This window comes from Girardinichthys multiradiatus, chromosome 14, assembly GCF_021462225.1.
Source record: "Girardinichthys multiradiatus isolate DD_20200921_A chromosome 14, DD_fGirMul_XY1, whole genome shotgun sequence".
NCBI lineage: Eukaryota > Metazoa > Chordata > Actinopteri > Cyprinodontiformes > Goodeidae > Girardinichthys > Girardinichthys multiradiatus.
The window spans coordinates 14060047-14077533 of NC_061807.1; the positions used below are offsets into that span (position 1 = coordinate 14060047).

Genomic DNA, 17487 nt, shown 5'->3' on the forward strand with positions numbered 1-17487 from the left:
GGACAGAGAGAAGTGGAGGCTAGCACGTTACAGACGAGGGCAGGGGGAGAAAAATGAATACAGATCAGAAACCAGGAGTAAAATATGGAGCTGCCACAAAAAGTTAAGATTAGGACATTTTGAAGCTGGTATAATTCAATAAAACCCTTTCCAAAATGTCCTCTAGAGCTGTACATCTTTCTTAACAGGGCTGTAGATATGACACAGTGAATGTAGATAAGATTCATGATTGGCAAGGATGTTCAGGTTGTTTGATTTTATATTGAACGATTAAAGGAAGGTTTAAATGCTGGTTTAAATGTGGTTAATAAAGTCAATTCCATGTGAATGCTTCAATACTCAGGCCTAATTATCCTTCACCAGAAATGTTTTACTTACATTTTACAGAAAATGTTTTATTTTTTTTTGTTTAGTTTTTGATTCATATTACTTTTCAAGAATGTTAAAATTGGTGTTTATTATCTAAATGTCCAGAGATCTTATGACAAGTTTGTTAATTATTTTTTTAATTTGACTCGACACGTCTTGCTAACAATGTTTTTATGTGTAGCACGTTGCTGAAGGGCTAGGCTGTTAGCATGTTTCCTCCCCATTTTCAATTGACTCATTCATAATTCAGCCCTTACATTTCTCAGTGCAGTTATGGTTAATTGTTTCCACGCTAAACTTATAGGGAATTGTAGTCCTACTTCATAAATTAATAACTAGCAAACCTGGGGTCGCTGTGTGGCTCAGCACAGCATAGAGGGCAGAGCAGGTCACATGAAACAGACAGGGAGCTGCAGCAGCCAAGACCGTCTCTTTTTCATTGTAAACGTTATTGTACAGTGTAAAAAAACACAACAAAATATCAGATGAACAAAATGATATTCTCAATATTTGTAATTTATACAGTATGCATTATGTTTCTGCAGTCTCCAAAAAATATGTGAAAGTACAAGAATAAGTCTTTTTCTATATTTGAACATTTGTGCATTCAAAAATTACAGGTCAGAATCATGGACAATTGATTGTCCAAGGTATTTTGTATGACGCAGCCTCTTAGTCTACAGCTCGTTATGTTGATGTCACAGTAATTGTCTCCTTTTTGTTTGCCCTTAGTTTGTTTGAGACTCTCCAGTCCCTCTTCTGGTCCGTATTTGGGCTGCTCAACCTGTATGTCACCAACGTGAAAGCTCGCCACGAGTTCACGGAGTTCGTCGGGGCGACGATGTTTGGGACGTACAACGTTATCTCACTGGTGGTTCTGCTAAACATGCTCATCGCCATGATGAACAACTCTTACCAACTCATTGCTGTGAGTTACAGCCTGAAACTTTCAAGTTTGGTTTCACCCAAGTGAAGGTAAAACATGGAGGCAGAGGGGTGGATTGAAATTATGTTTAATAAATAACAAAAATACTTTCTACTTGGCACAAATGGAGAACTGGGCAAGATGACGGACCAAAGGCTGAGCAACAGAGCATAGGAATAGAAGAATGTGGGAATGAGTAAAAACAACCAGACAGCTTACAGAGAGGAATCAGGAGAAGGCATGGCAAGAAGGTGAGAGCAATTAGGTGGAAATGGGGACCAGCTGAGAACAAAGAAGGCAGAGGAGCTGAGGGAGTAGAGAGTAATGGGCAGAATCTGCGCAGAGATAAAACACAGGAAGAAATCTAACAGAAATATCTAAATGTAACAAAACACAAAAAAACTAAGAAATAAGTAATCTAGGCGATGAATTAGAATGGCTACACCAAGAGAATATAATCAAATAAATTAAGAAATAGAAACATGAAATAATACTCAAACACCTAACATTAGAGGATCCGGATAGAAACAGTCAGTTACAGCAAATGATTGAATGTTTGCGTGGACAGTGGTCCAATAAATACATCTGGTCCAACACATACATCTGGTCCACTAAATTAGGAAGGCCTTACACTGAAGCTCCCATGTTTCCCCATGTCTGATATCCCCAGTTTCATGGAGATTCAAAAACCCATGTAAGAGATTGTGCTTGACGTTAAAATACAAACAAAGCAGAGTTTTAAGTTCACAAATTAATCATTTACAAATTATCCAACTTTGCCATGCAGTATTAGCAATATTATCTTACTCGCACACCTTTACCAATATTAATATTTTGGATTTTGAGGCACTCAATCTCCACATATATGAGAAACCCACGTGACTCTATAAAACCAGTCTAAAACCTTGAGGTTATTGTATGTTTTCAATAGAACATCAGTCACACCATGTCCAAACAACATTTGCATCGTGAAGAAATAATTAAACATCCTCTGGATTTAAGAGACTTCTTCTTGTCTTCCAGGACCACGCCGACATTGAGTGGAAGTTTGCCCGCACCAAGCTGTGGATGAGTTACTTTGACGAAGGCGGCACGTTGCCTCCACCGTTCAACATCATCCCCAGCCCAAAGTCCTTCTGGTACCTGCTGATGTGGCTCCACAACAAGCTGTGCAGGAGAGGCCAGCCGCCCGGGGAGCTCTCACACAAATGTGAAAACCTGCGAGAGTTCACAGTGAGTAACAGAATTAAAGATTGTCCTATCACTCCAGCTGTAGAGAGGTCAGAGGGGAGGATCAGTGGATGTTTTCACACACTGCTCGTGTCCATGTTTCATCAGATCAGCATTATTTGTTTTGCTTCTTCAAGTTATTGTCATTTGCTTGTTTTAAACAGCCTGGTTTGTTTGTAATGAATAAATATTTTTTTGTAAATAAAGTGACTAAAAAGTAATCTTTAAAATTTACTGCTACTAATGATGAATTCGATGAATTTAAATTTCGTAATTTATTTTACCATACGTACATTTGCATTGGAAATAAATAAAAAATGCCATTTAAAGTGTGGGTGCACTAGTGCAAACACTTTTTCTGGTGCCCAGTCTAATAAATATGGCTTAAAACATTTGCACAGTACTGTATCATCCACAGCTACCTTTATAAAAGGAATATATAAATATTAAAATACTGTTCTATATCCATGATATTTTAAAAAGTAAAAAAAACAACTTATCTAGCAGATCTGTGTCTGGTTCCTCAGCAGCAGGTTTCATTTACACCCATAATATATGAATTATGGGCTACCGCTGAGAGTATTACGAAAGATTAATCCAAGGAGGTCACATCTCCAAACAAACAGCTCACAATCATAAATCATGCTATATTCAGCTCGTTGTATCAGCAGCGACAGTTATTTAATTAGAAAAGTTGAGCCAAAGAAAATATTATAAATGCTTGATGATAATAAACTCACAGCTATGTATTACATTATTTGACCCCAGCGAAAAACTGCAGGGTAATTGAGTTGAAACTTGCACGGATTAGAATACAATGCTTCATTGTTAAGCTAAATAACAAACCAAATTGTAGAAAAATATAAGAATATTTTTGTCAAAATAGAAACAAAAGAATATCCAAAGATTACATCATTTAAAAGCAAAGAACAGTGAATTTAAACAAACATGTTTTTTCCTTTTTTAGCTCTTAAAAAATCTTTAAAAAACAAATGTATGCTCTGTTTGTTGACTTAATTAGGCTCTGATTTTCCAGACTAAACTGCTGTTATGGCTCTTTTTATTTTAATTACAGCAACTGAGAAGATTTATTTGCTTGAAAACAGATTATTATGATTTGCACTGGCAGCAAATCAGAAAGAAAGTAATTGTGCTTAGCAGACCAACCCCGATAAATGCTACAGCAAGAGCGGGAAAATAATAAATTGCTTAACAGAGAGAGAGACTAATGGAGTTTACTGGATGTAAAAAAAAATTAAAAGACTTACCGTAATTAACTTCCTGAGCAGTCTGGTTAGATTGTCCTGATGCGAGTGTCATCATTCACTGTGAAGCTCAGAGGCAGCAGCCACCACTGACTGGAAATAAAAGGTTGTCACTTGATTAGACAGGTGTGCTCCCCTTATCCCCTTTTTCTTTTCACGCCTGATAAACCAAAACAATGTCAGTGTTGCTGCCTACACCAAGAATAAGGGCATCCTACCCATGATCATCGAAGTCTTGCAACTTTTGTTTGGTCTCTCCAGCGAACTGTTCTTTCGGTTTTTAATCAGACTCACACAAACAATCGATTATATCTCTGACTACTAATAACTGTTAGCTTGGCTATGGATAGCTGTTAGCTGTATTATTTGTAGTTGTTAGTTTGACTTTAAAGCGGTTAGCTTGACTCTGGGTAGCTGTTGGCATGTCTCTGAGAAGCTGGTTTTGCGTGTCTAAGAAAATGATAGCTTGACTTATAGTAGCAGTTAGCTCCAAATAAGTGTTAGCTTCACTCAAATGTGTTTAGCTTGACTCCTGTATTAAAGTTTTTTCCCCTGATTGTCCTAGCTGAGGTCTCTCTGTCTGACGTCTGGTGCAGGTGAGAAAATGGCAAACTATTCCTCTAGGGAGCTCAGAGTAAGACATTTAACAGAATCCCACCACCCATGACAGGCATCAGCTGTGTGTCTGAACGTCCAGAAGGAACATCGACAGATAAACATGTACTGATAAACACATGTAACAGTCCAGTCATTTGGAGAGACATCGAAAGCCATCACCACACACTGATAAGGCTTTTTCACAACATCACACACACGCATTGACTGCAGCTGGCGTGTTCACCTCAACTGAAGTCAGCTGAGTTATATAAGCCAAGCAGCCCACGTAGGTTCACAGAGGCACACAGCTCTGCAAAGATCTGATCGCAGGAGAGAGTTTGTGTTTATGTGCATGACCATAGAGAAGCAGCAGAGCAGCGTGAGGCAGCGAAAGCAACGACTGTTCTGTAAGGAAAGACATTATTTAGAGGAAGATGTGGGGAGGGTGGCTCCAGATAGAAATGTTTTTGTTATCAAACAGCAGGAAGAAGAGAGGACAGATGAGTGTGAAACACTGAATATGAAACTGAACAAGAATTAAAATTAACACGTGCAACTGAACACAACAGCATGAAATGTGAAAGACAATGAATTTCTATGAAAAAGAAGTGTAGTTTTTCACGCTTTAGTTTATTTCTTAAACGAGCTTTATTTACTTCTAACCACTGAAGAATTAGGTTGTTGTTTGCGGCTTATTTCCATTTTTTTGTGTGGATCTGGTGTCACCTGAAAAAAATCGCTGAAACCAATCACAGCTACTTATCAAAACGTACTTAATATAAAATATAAAAATGGTCTCTCAAGAGAAAACCAGTGTTGTAAATTCAATATTAAAATGAGAAAAATAAACTGATATATTTTTCTATTTTAAGTTTGGTTTTATTATCTGTTACAACTCTGATAATTGGCCAAATTTTGGAAATTGTGTAAAAGTCAAAAGAAAAAGTTGTTGATATAAAATTAAGCTTTGCCTAACCTATTTAGAGTAACCAGTTAAGCTAACAGTCATGTTTTTTGATGTTTTTGAGTGAGGAAGCAGGAGTGCCTGGAGAAAGGGCGGATTCGAACCCAGCATGGATTGATGAATTTGTAAGGCATTTAGCTTTTTCATGGGGGTAGTTGCAAATTGTAGTTGAGCTTAAAGGTGCCCATTTTAGAGAAAGGGTTTATATCTTGGTCTTGGTCAGCCCCTTCTCAGTGCATGTTGGCTCCACTGCGGACAGCAACACTCGTGTTGCAGCAGCTTCCAGTTCATGGCAGGCTTGGGTCTTGGTCGTGTCTGGGTTGTACTAAACATCAAAACCAATTAAACTTATTCTGAGGGGGACAGTTTAGGTCAGATGGTTGAACATGAGATATAATTGGCTTTTTCAACGGGGCAAGGATACCAAACATACATTAACATGGGTTTTGGAATGGACAAATCAAGCTTCTTGTTCAGCCTTCCCAAAAAATGTATGTTTTAGTGCAGTTAAGCAGGAGTCTGCTTCTATTATTTTCTCCTGCTAAAAGGTCCATAAAGTCAAACATAAATATAAATGATAAACAAAGTTACCAAAGATAAACTGTGCAAACATCACAGATTATCTCAGATTTGAATGATGATATGACTGGTTTCTTCAATGTTTCTTCTGTGTTAATGATGTTTTACCCAGGTCCATTGTGCCTTGTTTTATTTCCAGTACTCTTGATTCAACTGGATCGAGCATTTCAAGTGGTAGGACAGATGTTATAGAGCAAATATATTCAGATTCCAGATGAGACCTGTTGTTGCTGCCAATTTAAGCAGAATGTGTACAATTGCTCTACATAATGTTTTTATCAATGTTTAATGGTGAGAAATGATCAACTGAAGTCCATTACTCAGCACCTGTATAATATGGTCGCTCCTGGCTGCAGAAGTGTGGTTCTTTCAGCCAACAGCAATCTGTCACCCCTTCACTTCGTTTTAGTTTGGTGCTGATAGGAGAGGGATGTTAATGCATTTAATATTGTAGTGACCTCTATGTGAAATATCAGCCTTCCTGAGAAGAGTAATGAGAGCAGAGGAGATGGAGAGAGCAATGAATGAAGGGTGGGGAATAATAACCGAGAGTGAAATAAACCAAAGCAGAAACAGGGAGAGATGTGATGATAAATGTACAGGCATTGTGCTATTTTTATTATAACATACTCCTTTCATTTGTTCACAGGAGCGTCATGCTGACAGTCTGATACAGAACCAACATTACCAGGTCAGTACCAGCACTTCAATTTGAAATGCATAACGTGCTCCTCAGTCTCCTTGTTTCATTTGCTAAGAAAATTGTAATATGTTATGGTGTAAATATTCCAATCTGTTTGTTTCAATCAGTATATACAACCCTTTTATTATAAATGTATTTGTCATCATTGTAACAGACAAAGGAAAATATGTACAGAATTTGTCAAATTCTTTGTATACTTTTAGTATCACTGTAGTGTAGTATACTCTTATTTATTTATTTAAAGTGAAAGTACACATTAATTAACAGTTTGTGCTTCATTCCATTTATTGTATCTGGTTGATTTAACCACACAATGTTTTAGCTGCAGTCCCATCCATCCATCCATCCATCCATCCATCCATCCATCCATCCATCCATCCATCCATCCAGTTGGTCTGGCATAACAAAACACAAACTGTTTTAAACATACATGGTTTCAAATGAAGAAAGTTATGGTATTTTAAATATCTTCAATTTTTCAATTAGCTCAGAAGTTGGTAGTTTTGAACTTTCTATAAAAATCCACTGGCCACAGAGTCAGAGGTCCCTTCTTCCACACATAAAAAGTACTACTAAGTTATTTGGAAAAACAAAAGTTTTGTACTTTGCTGCCATGATCTTGCAAAACTGCAGGGTTGCCCCCCTGCTAATTTGTATGTTAATAAATCAGCCTTACACACAGTACTCTTCTAAGGCAATTGAAGCACAGCATCGATTGCGCTTCAAACGGAGGTAACAACCTGCATAATCTGGAAGACGCATATTTCTTTGATAATAAAATAGAAATAAATGTGTAAATCTAAACATTTACAAAAGCATATTTACTTAAAAACAGTGAATTAGCTTAGACTTTCAAGCTAATAAGCATACAAAATATGCACCCTTAGTTGCCAAAGACAATTTGTCCCAATAAAAATAGATGATTGGTAAATATTGTTGTATAGCTGAAGATAAAGGCATTTCAGATTGCTAAAAAGACAACATTAAATCATAATTTAAAATATATCAATAATCATTTCCTAGTAGATTGTTAATCACAATCAATTACTTGTTTTAATACTAAGTCAGACACTGTCTTTAAGCTTATTTTGCTTTTCTACTGAAGTTTAAGAGTAAACCAGACAGACACAGAACTATAGCTCTAACAAGTCGATTTGTATCCCTAAGCATTAAACTGTCTATTGATGCTGACACCTAAAGAGAAATAAAAAGTCCACAGTCTTTCAAACATTAGCAGACTCTAGGAGCATTTTGATTCACTCTGACATCGCCGTCAGGTTTTTTTCAGGAGCATCAGAACTGAAACTAGAAGGATCATTTTGGTTTGTCTCAGCACAGCTTCCTTCTCTTTGCTTTCTTTGTCTCAGCTGGGCAGAAAATGTTCTTTTTTTAATAAATCAATTTTAAAAGACCATTTTTCTCAGGGTCTAAGTGAAAGTAAACACAATTAGTTAACTGGATTAGCCATCTCCAACTAAGGCAATCCCATTTTATTAAGGGAGAAAGAGAAGTCTGGTGCTAAATTAATTACTGTTCAGGTGATGGCGTGTTGTGCTTGCACTTAAATTTCAAAGCATTGTGACTCAACAGTTAGCTGCTGACAAAATAAGGAGGGTGATGGAAGAAAAACGGGACACTGTTTTATTTTATTTCTTAAGCCTTGGGTATACTTTCACACAACAAATCATGAAGACTGTACCTTTGAATCATGAACAGCTTTCATAAAGGAAACAAATGCAACAACTGAAACCACAAAGTTTGACCTTATATGTGTTACTTTTTAAGTCTATGCAGCCTTTTTGCAGTAATTATTCCCTTTGATTTTCCTGTATATTCAACCATGCATATGCTTGCAAAAACTAATGTGCTATCAGACATCATCTTGCTACTTTTCCTGCCTGGTTACTGACGCATGTTTATGAAGACGGAAGGAGAGGTTTAAACCAGGTTTCACTGAGATAACTAGAACAGACTTGGACATTTTCTGGTCCTTTAGATGTCCTTATTGGCTGGGGTTATAATGATAAATCAAAAATGCATGTGGAAGTGTTAATTCTGTGTGCAAATTAAAAATTTTGGGGGGGTTTGTACCAATAACTTTAATTAATATTTGTTAGGTTTCTTTTCATTTTCTATAGAGAATTCTGTTGCCGTGAAAATCTGTCTTTTTCTACTGGATGAAGATATTTTATCGTACGGAAAGGCAAAAATATAGAAAATGTGGATAATTAGTATTGCTGCCCATTTTTGTGTTCGGTCAAAGTCCTGCACCCTTTTTTGTGCACCAGAAGGAAAGAGGTGGAGCACAAAATGAGGAGACCTGAGGGGGTTGTCAGTGTTGTGGGTCACATTTTGCTGTTCATCTGCAATGTCTGCTGCTGGCAGAAGAAAATACAAAATTATATTTGCAGTTTATTTTCTGAGGTATACTTGGGGACATTGCCTTCAGCCAATGGCGCGGCTCTCAACATTCACAGCTTCCTATGTGGTCTTTTGAGAAAAATGATTGTCCATCCCTGTAGTGGAACAACATTAAGCTCATTCGCTTCACAATTGCTTTTAATATTTTTCTTGCTCATCCACAAACAACAACATGCTTATGTAAAACACCTTTTACTTTACGTTTTCAGGTATATCAAAAGTTGCAGCAGCATGAGATTATTGATGAGCTTTAATGTTTAATCAACTCAGAGTGAGCAGTCTCTACACAGTTAAGCTCTTGTGTTGGTAACAGAACACAGTGTGATATTTCTGGCTGCTGAATCTGCTGTTTCTAGGTCCAGTTTTAGGGAATTTTTAAAAGAATTTGTGCAACAAGTCTTTTGAGGCAGGAGCATCTATAATGAGGTGCCAGTACTTTGTATTTGGCAACGCTGATTGTTCCTTTGATATCCACCCATGCTTTTAAAAGGCTTGTTGTGGGAATGTGTGCTGCACATTAGCAGAGTGTGTGGTGTGCTTTTGGCAGAGGTGCTGAGTGACAGCATGCCAGACCGTCCTGTTTGGCACTCACAAGTGTTGACTGTAGGCCGGTGCCTGTGTGTTAGTGTGTGTATCAGGTTTTGAATAACCACCCACTCGGCACCAAATGCTTGTGAAAATTTTTTTTGGGTTGGTAATTCAATGGGACTGACCCACATCACTGGCTGATTAGTTAATGAGACAAGAACAGTTAAAGAACCATGCTGCTCTTTAGTGTTGATGACATATTAAACATTAAAAAGTTTGGAGATGTTTTTTTTATATAACTGAGCCAGCAATTGACTCTGTCTGTATTGATTTGCAATCTGACTGTATAAAATCAGTCAGTCATTTTCTAGTTTCTGGAAGTTGGTGCCTATCTCCAGCAGTCTATGGGAGGCGGGGTACACCCTGGACAGGTCGCCAGCCCATCATGGGGCGACTGTATAAAATATCCAAGATATTTAAATTAAGATTCTATATAATGTTAATTCATCCATTCATCCATTTTCATATATATACTGTGGGTTTCAGTTTGGTACCATTGTGTTCTATGGGCATTAAAGCAGAGCTACTGCTAACGGTAGTAATTACTTGAACTTTCATCAACAGGAAGTGATTCGAAATCTGGTCAAGAGATATGTGGCCGCCATGATACGGAGTGCCAAAACAGATGAAGGGCTGACAGAGGAAAACTTTAAGGTGAGTGTGGAGAAGCCACTGTTGGCATGGAAAGCTGCTGCACAGCCAAAAATGTCTACGATTAACCAAGTCTTTTTCTTGTTCTGTATCTCAGCACTCTGCAGAACTTGAACTGCACCAACATCAGCTGCACAGAGTCTGTTTATGTCAGCTCTTCAGTAAGCAGTTTATTGATACCAAGGGTAGAGGTGCCTTTTATTGCACCAAATATTTTGTGAAGGACTTTTAATAACAACCAGATGTCCACTTTCTCAGTTTTCCTGTCCAAAATCTGCTGTTCAGAATCTTCCCTGACAAGGGCTCTTTATTCTTCTCCCAATTTTTCTGAGCCATAAATCATTTGGAGTGTTTTTACCTCCTCTGTAGATTTCCCATGATGCCTTTGGAGGCCAGCCTTGAGCTGCTTTGAAGTAGAAACTTCCTTTGGGCTTTTCAAAGCATAAACAACATCAGGTGCACATCGAACTGCATCACTTTTCTCTTCTGAAGTCTACGTGTTTGAGCGTGCATATTTTTATTAATCCAAAATAGGCAGAGACCAATTAAGTTTGTCTGCTCAGTTAATGTGTAAATAACATGTTATCTGAGGATTAAAACCATGTTCTACGTTTGTAATCGATAAGTCAAGCCAAAGTAAGATTAGTAAGTAGTAGCCACCTGATTTTAACCTTTGTGGTGTCTTTAAGGACTTTATATGGATCTGTTTTTGCAAGAAAATAGAAATCTTGCAAGAAGAGGGATAAACATAGGGGTGTAACGGTACACGTATTTGTACTAAAATCATCCCATACAGCCCAGTTGGTTCAGTACACATGTACAGAATGAATACAGCACTGGTTTAAACCTGAACACATAACATTTTTATGTGCGGAACTAAGTGTGCAATGCAACGTTGTGTAGCGCAACTTTAAGAAGTGACACCAAACCAAAACAGAGAGGACTCCCAGCTATTACTAAACTTTGCTATTTGTAAAGAAAAATCATTTTCTTTCATGTTGACTAAACCATTTAGGGCTTGAAAATGAACCTTGGTTCATCTGTATTGGCTCAAGATATACACTATATTGCCAAAGGTGTTGGGTCACACAATTTAATGAATTCCAGTGTTACAATCACTTCCATGGCTGCAGGTACATAAAGTCTGGTGTCGAGAAACTTGACTGGCCTGCACCTCCTTGAACACCTTTTGGATGCATTACTGGGCTGCAATTCTGGTTTTCTCATCTACCTATGAACACACTCCTAAACCTTGTGGAATATATTTACAGAATAGTTCAAGTTGCTATTGCTGGCAATCGTAGGTCCATCAACAAATTGGACCTTATGGATTAAGAAAAGGATGTCTTCAAAGTTAATGTAAAAGTAGACAGACAAATACTTTTGGCAATGTAGGATAATATTAAACATTGTTCTCATAAACAAATTTGTGGTTCTCTATCTCTGTGCAGGAGTTGAAGCAGGATATCTCGAGTTTCCGCTATGAAGTGTTGGATCTCCTTGGCAACCGGCGTCCTCCCCGGCGACACTACTCTTCATCCAGCGAGACCACAAAAGACGATGGCGCCATGGCATCAGAGGATGATAGTGAATCGGGTGATGGCACTGGAGGAGGAGTTGGAGTCCAAAAGTCAAAGAGTGTCACCTTCTCCAACCCGGTGGAGGACGACAGAAGGCCAGCACTGACGCTTGGTGTGTCTGCGCTGGTGCGCTCCATTTCTGGAATGACACAGACAGACAAAGCAGAGGAGGGGAGGCTGGAGGACAGAGTGGGCTGGGGAGAACAGGAGGAGGAAGAGGAGGGGAAACCAAAGAGCAATGGGCTAAAGACGGCTGTCATGCCTCCGACCTCAACCAATGTTCTCCCCTCACCATCTTCATCATTTTCCTCTACCTTATCGTCATCACTTGCTCGCACAAGGAGTCGCCTGCAGCGCCTTTCAGGTCAGAACGCAAAGACAGACTCTTTCAAACGCCTCTCCTACCTGTTTTCACGCTCCAAACGCAAAGCCCCACCCACACCGCTCCCTCTCCAGTCCCCATCCTCATATACCATTTCTGATGGGCTGCTCCGCCCCCTGGGGAGCCACAGCCACTCCGACTTCGGACTCAGTGACGTCACCAGAAGCGATTCTCACCTGAACGAGGTGGGTCGCTCAGTGGACACTCCATCATTCTCACCACTGAGAACGAATGGGCGGGACTCGCTCCTGATGTTGCCCCTCCCACCCCCTTGCCCCTGCCAATCCCTCCACTGTGCTTCCAACATGTCCGAGTCCAGTTCGCGACTTCTGGACTCAAGCGAGGACGTTTTCCAGGGTGAAGGCATAGAACGGGCAGGTGAAGGTGGTATTGATGGAGGAGGAGGGGGGATGATGATGATGATGGGAGGGTGGGTGGGACCATGCGATGATGTCTTAGAGGACAGCTGTGATGTCATAGAGGACTCTGTTACCACACAGCTATAGGAAAAAGCTGAAACTGTTTTTCTTTGGCTGTTTGCTGAATACATAGAAAAACGGCATGATACAGAGAGAGAGGAGCATGGAGTTTTTGGATCTCTGCATGATCAATTCTGGATTTATTTGATCTTCAACTTTCCCCACTGAGACGGGAGGAAGGATCTGATATGGTAGATGTTTATGGAGACAGTTTGAAACCTTGTGGGGATTTTTCAGGTGTCATGGAAAATATATATGTCCTCTGTTGTTGGTTTAACTATTTAAGGGCTCTGATCAACTGGATATGTGGGATGATTTGCTGTAGACCAATGGATCTGTGACCAAAGTTAGCAACTAGCTAACTAGAAATTGCCTAACCAGCTTGCTAACTGAAGTTGCTGAATGACGATTCTAACTGAGGTTAGCTACTTTCCAACAAGGGATGTAGGTTAGTGATGTAATATTGGTTTGCTATCCAGATAGCCAATGTAATCAAGATGGGCCATAACTAGCTAGTTTTAGAACAGCTAGGTAGGTTCCATAAATGGACCTTACTGTTTGTAAAGTTAACAACTAACTAGCGAACATAGCGCTAATTAGTTGATAAAGTTCTTTAGGTTGGATAATTTCTAATAACTAAGATAATGTCATTTTGCTATTTGCTAATTTACAAAATTTTTTGTGGTTACAGTTAAACTAAAAATTTTTCCTATGACAGTGCACAGTTTAAAGCAATCTTTTGATTAAAGAAAAAAAAGTTTGCGAGCTACTGAACCAAATTCTGCTAGCAACTAGCTAGCTAATATTTAATGAATAGATTGGATTATCACTTAGGTGAGTATCTAATGCGAACTGCTAGTTACCAAACTAGCTAGTTGAGTAACCAATTTACTAACTTAGGTTAGCTAGCTCTTATCAAGGAATTTAGGTTGTTAGTGACAAATTTTCTGTTGACTAGGTCATTCCCATAGAGGGATAAGAGTTTGTCAACTAGCAGTTACTTAACTACCTAGTTGCTAACCTGGCTTAAGAAGTTGCTAACAAGCAAAATAGCTTGAAAGATTTGGTTTGATTGGTTTGTGAACTACTGAACCAGTGTTATCCAGTCAGCCAATAACTAGCTAATTTTTAGTTAGCTAGCTAACTACTGTAAGAAACTCAGGTCTCATTTGAACAGGATTTAAAGATGCTTAAAATATTCTAGAGTATGTATTCAAGCTGAAATTACTCAGAGCAACCAAAAAGGAAAGGAATCATATAAAAGTTACAAAACCAGAATACATTTTACGTGTTGTAAAACATAACATTTGGGAGTTTTACTTCGAAACATCAGAACATGGCTCCAGACTGCAATCTGAATGACAGGACAATAGTACAGATACTTTTAAAATATTCCAGAAACATTCTGAAACTATTCAAACTATTTTCAGGCCAAATTTTTACCTTTTCAACTCAAATGTGACATTAATAGCATGTGTAATGCTTGCTTATGGCCTTTGTCTGAAAAGGATAAATAGATTTGAAAACTTCACAATATGGAGCCAGATTTATTTTGTCACACAAACAAATTGACACAATTTGTGCTAAGATGAAAAATTTAGATTTATAATAGAGGTAAACCATGAAAATGGTTCTTGAGCAGCTACATTGTATTTCTGCACAGTCTGATTCAGTCAAAGCAAACTGTTTTCATAAACATTTTCCAAGACTAAAGGACAGCATTTCAACAAAAACTCTGAAATTTCCTTCATTACCTCTGGAAAGTTTGAACAAATGATGGAATTACAAAGAGCTAAGGAGATCTTTTGGAGAGGAAATACCTTTAGAAGTTCCTGCTTGTTTTCAACTCACAACGCACTTTCCTTAGAACCAAACATGGAAATGGAATAAATTTGGATGGAAATGCTATTGGATGTTGGATGATACCACCCAAGCCTGAATGGAACTACCCATTTATCCCTAAATGGAATATTCAAAATAAAAGCTCCATGCTTTTAAGTGGAATTACCCCACCCCCTACCACCTTTACCTGTGGACTGATGGATTTAAGTCCAACTGGATCTCTGGGATGAAAGGGAGCAGCATGAAACCAGTGCTCTGCTGTAATAGTTTGCAACCTCTCTCTCTGCATCAACAAGGGCCAAGGAACTTTATTTTATCCTAACACCAGTTATACTAGTAATAATAATTAAGAATATAATAATAATAATAAGAGACTGCTCTGCTAATAATAACAATAATGACGACTTTTACGGTTTCTTTAGACTGTCTTTGCTTCTGTTTGAGTTGCCGACAGTACCAGGGCTTCTCGTTCAGCTCTTCCTTAATAAGTACACTTTAACCTGGTGAACAGAGATGTATGGTGAGTGAAGAGAAGCTTTTCTTGGAAAGAATAATCAAGGAGCAAGAAGATAAAGGAATGAAAAATAGAATGAGTGGAAATGGGACAGGAATCTCTAATTGAATGAGTAGTGGATGGACATGAACAGGAACAAGTTTGCCTTTTAGTCTGTCTGGGAATTCTGTTTTAAATGCAAATTTCACCAGAATTTCATCATATTTTTTCTTATCTTCAAGTTGTTTAGACTGCGACTTCAAAAGGTTGGCATGAGCAGAGGCTGTTAACTTTTACTTTGGATAATATGATACTGTCGGCAATGAAGTAGAGAAATTATGCATGTTTGATCAGAAAAACACAGTTACCTACAACACACACACACACATACATACAGCAGGTGTGATGAATAGCTTCTGGTCAAATGTTATGCCGTTTGTTTCATTTCTCAGGAGTCATCCCTGACATCATGTCTCTTTTTCTTTCATTTAAGTTTTACATCCATTATTTCTCATCTTTGTCCTTGCATTTATTTTTTTTTCCCTCTGGCAGACCCTGTTACATTGCTGCTGGCAGTCTTGGCGTCAAAAAGCCTCAACATGCCAATGAATCAACGTCCCAAAATGTCACATTTGCAACCATGGAGACCCCATTATCTGCTCAGCATCCTGTAATGTCACGGCCGGAAGCGCAGAGCTCCACTGTGCGGTGTCAGAAACCACAGTGCTCCCTGCTGCTTCCTGGCAGCAGCAGCACATTTGTGTCCTTAGTCTTAAACGTCAACCAGTCGTTTGGCATTTTACATCTCACCGACAATAAAGAAGACAGGCATCTGCTCTGTGACATCAACTTTTGCTTTAACTGACTTTCCACACATTTTCTTAGGAGATTGAGTCACAGTAGACAGTTAATAAATACAGTTTTATACTTAAAACATAAGGTTTGGGAAGTATAAAAGTTCCTGGAGGCTGTCTGTCCCAAATCTGAGTAGGTTAGTTTGTATCTTTGTAGCTAAACATGCTACTGTTTTCATAAACTGATCGGCTAGTTGAAATTTTTTAAATCAAATTCAAAAATACTTTATTAATCCCAAAGGGAAATTACATCTTGTTGTAGCTCATTATGCAGGTTTCTTCAAAGAGCTGCTGTAGATGCTGATGGCTGTGGGCAGAAAGGATCTCCTGTAGCGGTCTGTCTTACAGCAGATCTGCAGAAGCCTCTGACTGAAGACACTGTTGTTGTAGGACAGTCTCATGAAGAAGATGCTCAGGGTTCTCCATTATGTTCTTCATTTTATGAAGAATCCTCCTTTGCACAATGATCTTCAGAGGTTCCAGAGGAGTCGCCAGAAGAGTTTTAATGGTTGTTTGAAACCTTTTCGATTTTTGTTTAATTTTACTGCTCAGGTGGAAATTTAATACAACCAGCAATGATTTAGTGGCTTGGTTCACTAACTAACGTTAGCAGCTAGCTAATTAAGATCTACTTTGCTGCTTAATGGAGTTGCTTAAAAAACATTACTAGCTTAAGTCAGAAAGTAGTGTGTTAACAACATAAAACTGTTTTACCTGCTTGTATATCAATATTATTTAGCTAAGTGCTAAGTTGTTTATTTTTGTTTAGCTAGCTAAGTCATGTGAATGGATCTGACTATCATGCACTATGATTTTAACATATGGATGTGTGGTAATCAAACTGGATGCTACATAAGATGAACCAAAACAAAAATTAGAAGGAATTAAAAGAGGCACTACCTGCAGTTTTTAAATGAGAAAATGGACATACATCAGAACATGCTTAACATGATGGGGTTTCTAATATGTTTTCAAGCTTTAGGTCCCCTTCACATCAGACTTAAGACATGTACTATACTCAAAACAAAAGCGAAATTAGTGTGTTTACTCAAGGTGGAAAGAACAAAATTGATTCTGGCCAGAACATTTAATAATTTATAAGAAACTCAAGTGCAGAACTCCTGGGAAGTCCTACTGCTGCTTTCGTCAGTGGAATAACCCCACTCACTTCTAATTTCTGAACAGACACACAATAGTTTGTGGACTCCACAAAAGAAAATTTTCTGCCTTGGTGATTGTTCGAGAGTAAAAGTTAAGGACTCCCGAACCTGCAGGTCTCACTTCTATGATGTGGGAGCAGCAGTCACTGCTGTCGTGGAGCATTTGATGCAGGACTGGCCATGCTGGCCTCATGCCGAGACATGTCCACAGTGAACCGGCAGGGCTTCAGGTAAGTTAATGAGAGAGTGAGAGCTATTGTCCACGAATGGAGAAAACATGGAACAGTCGTGAACCTTCCCAGAAGTGGAAACCAAAATTACTCCCAAGAGAGCAGCAACAACCCATACAGGAGGTCAACAAAGAACCAAGAACATCTAAAATGCCTCACTTGCCTCAGGTAAAGT

At 38.6% G+C, this 17487-nt stretch overlaps 1 protein-coding gene across 1 annotated transcript in view; it reads left to right on the plus strand.

The window, feature by feature from the left end:
• trpc5a (transient receptor potential cation channel, subfamily C, member 5a) overlaps positions 1-15578 on the plus strand; it is a 175289-nt gene extending 159711 nt beyond the window's left edge. The window contains exons 14-18 of the mRNA XM_047386544.1: positions 1102-1297; positions 2318-2527; positions 6579-6620; positions 10206-10295; positions 11744-15578. Coding sequence (XP_047242500.1) covers positions 1102-1297; positions 2318-2527; positions 6579-6620; positions 10206-10295; positions 11744-12760 — 1555 coding nt within the window. The 3' untranslated portion in view covers positions 12761-15578. The remainder of the gene's footprint in view (positions 1-1101; positions 1298-2317; positions 2528-6578; positions 6621-10205; positions 10296-11743) is intronic.
• The last annotated feature ends 1909 nt before the right edge of the window (positions 15579-17487 follow it).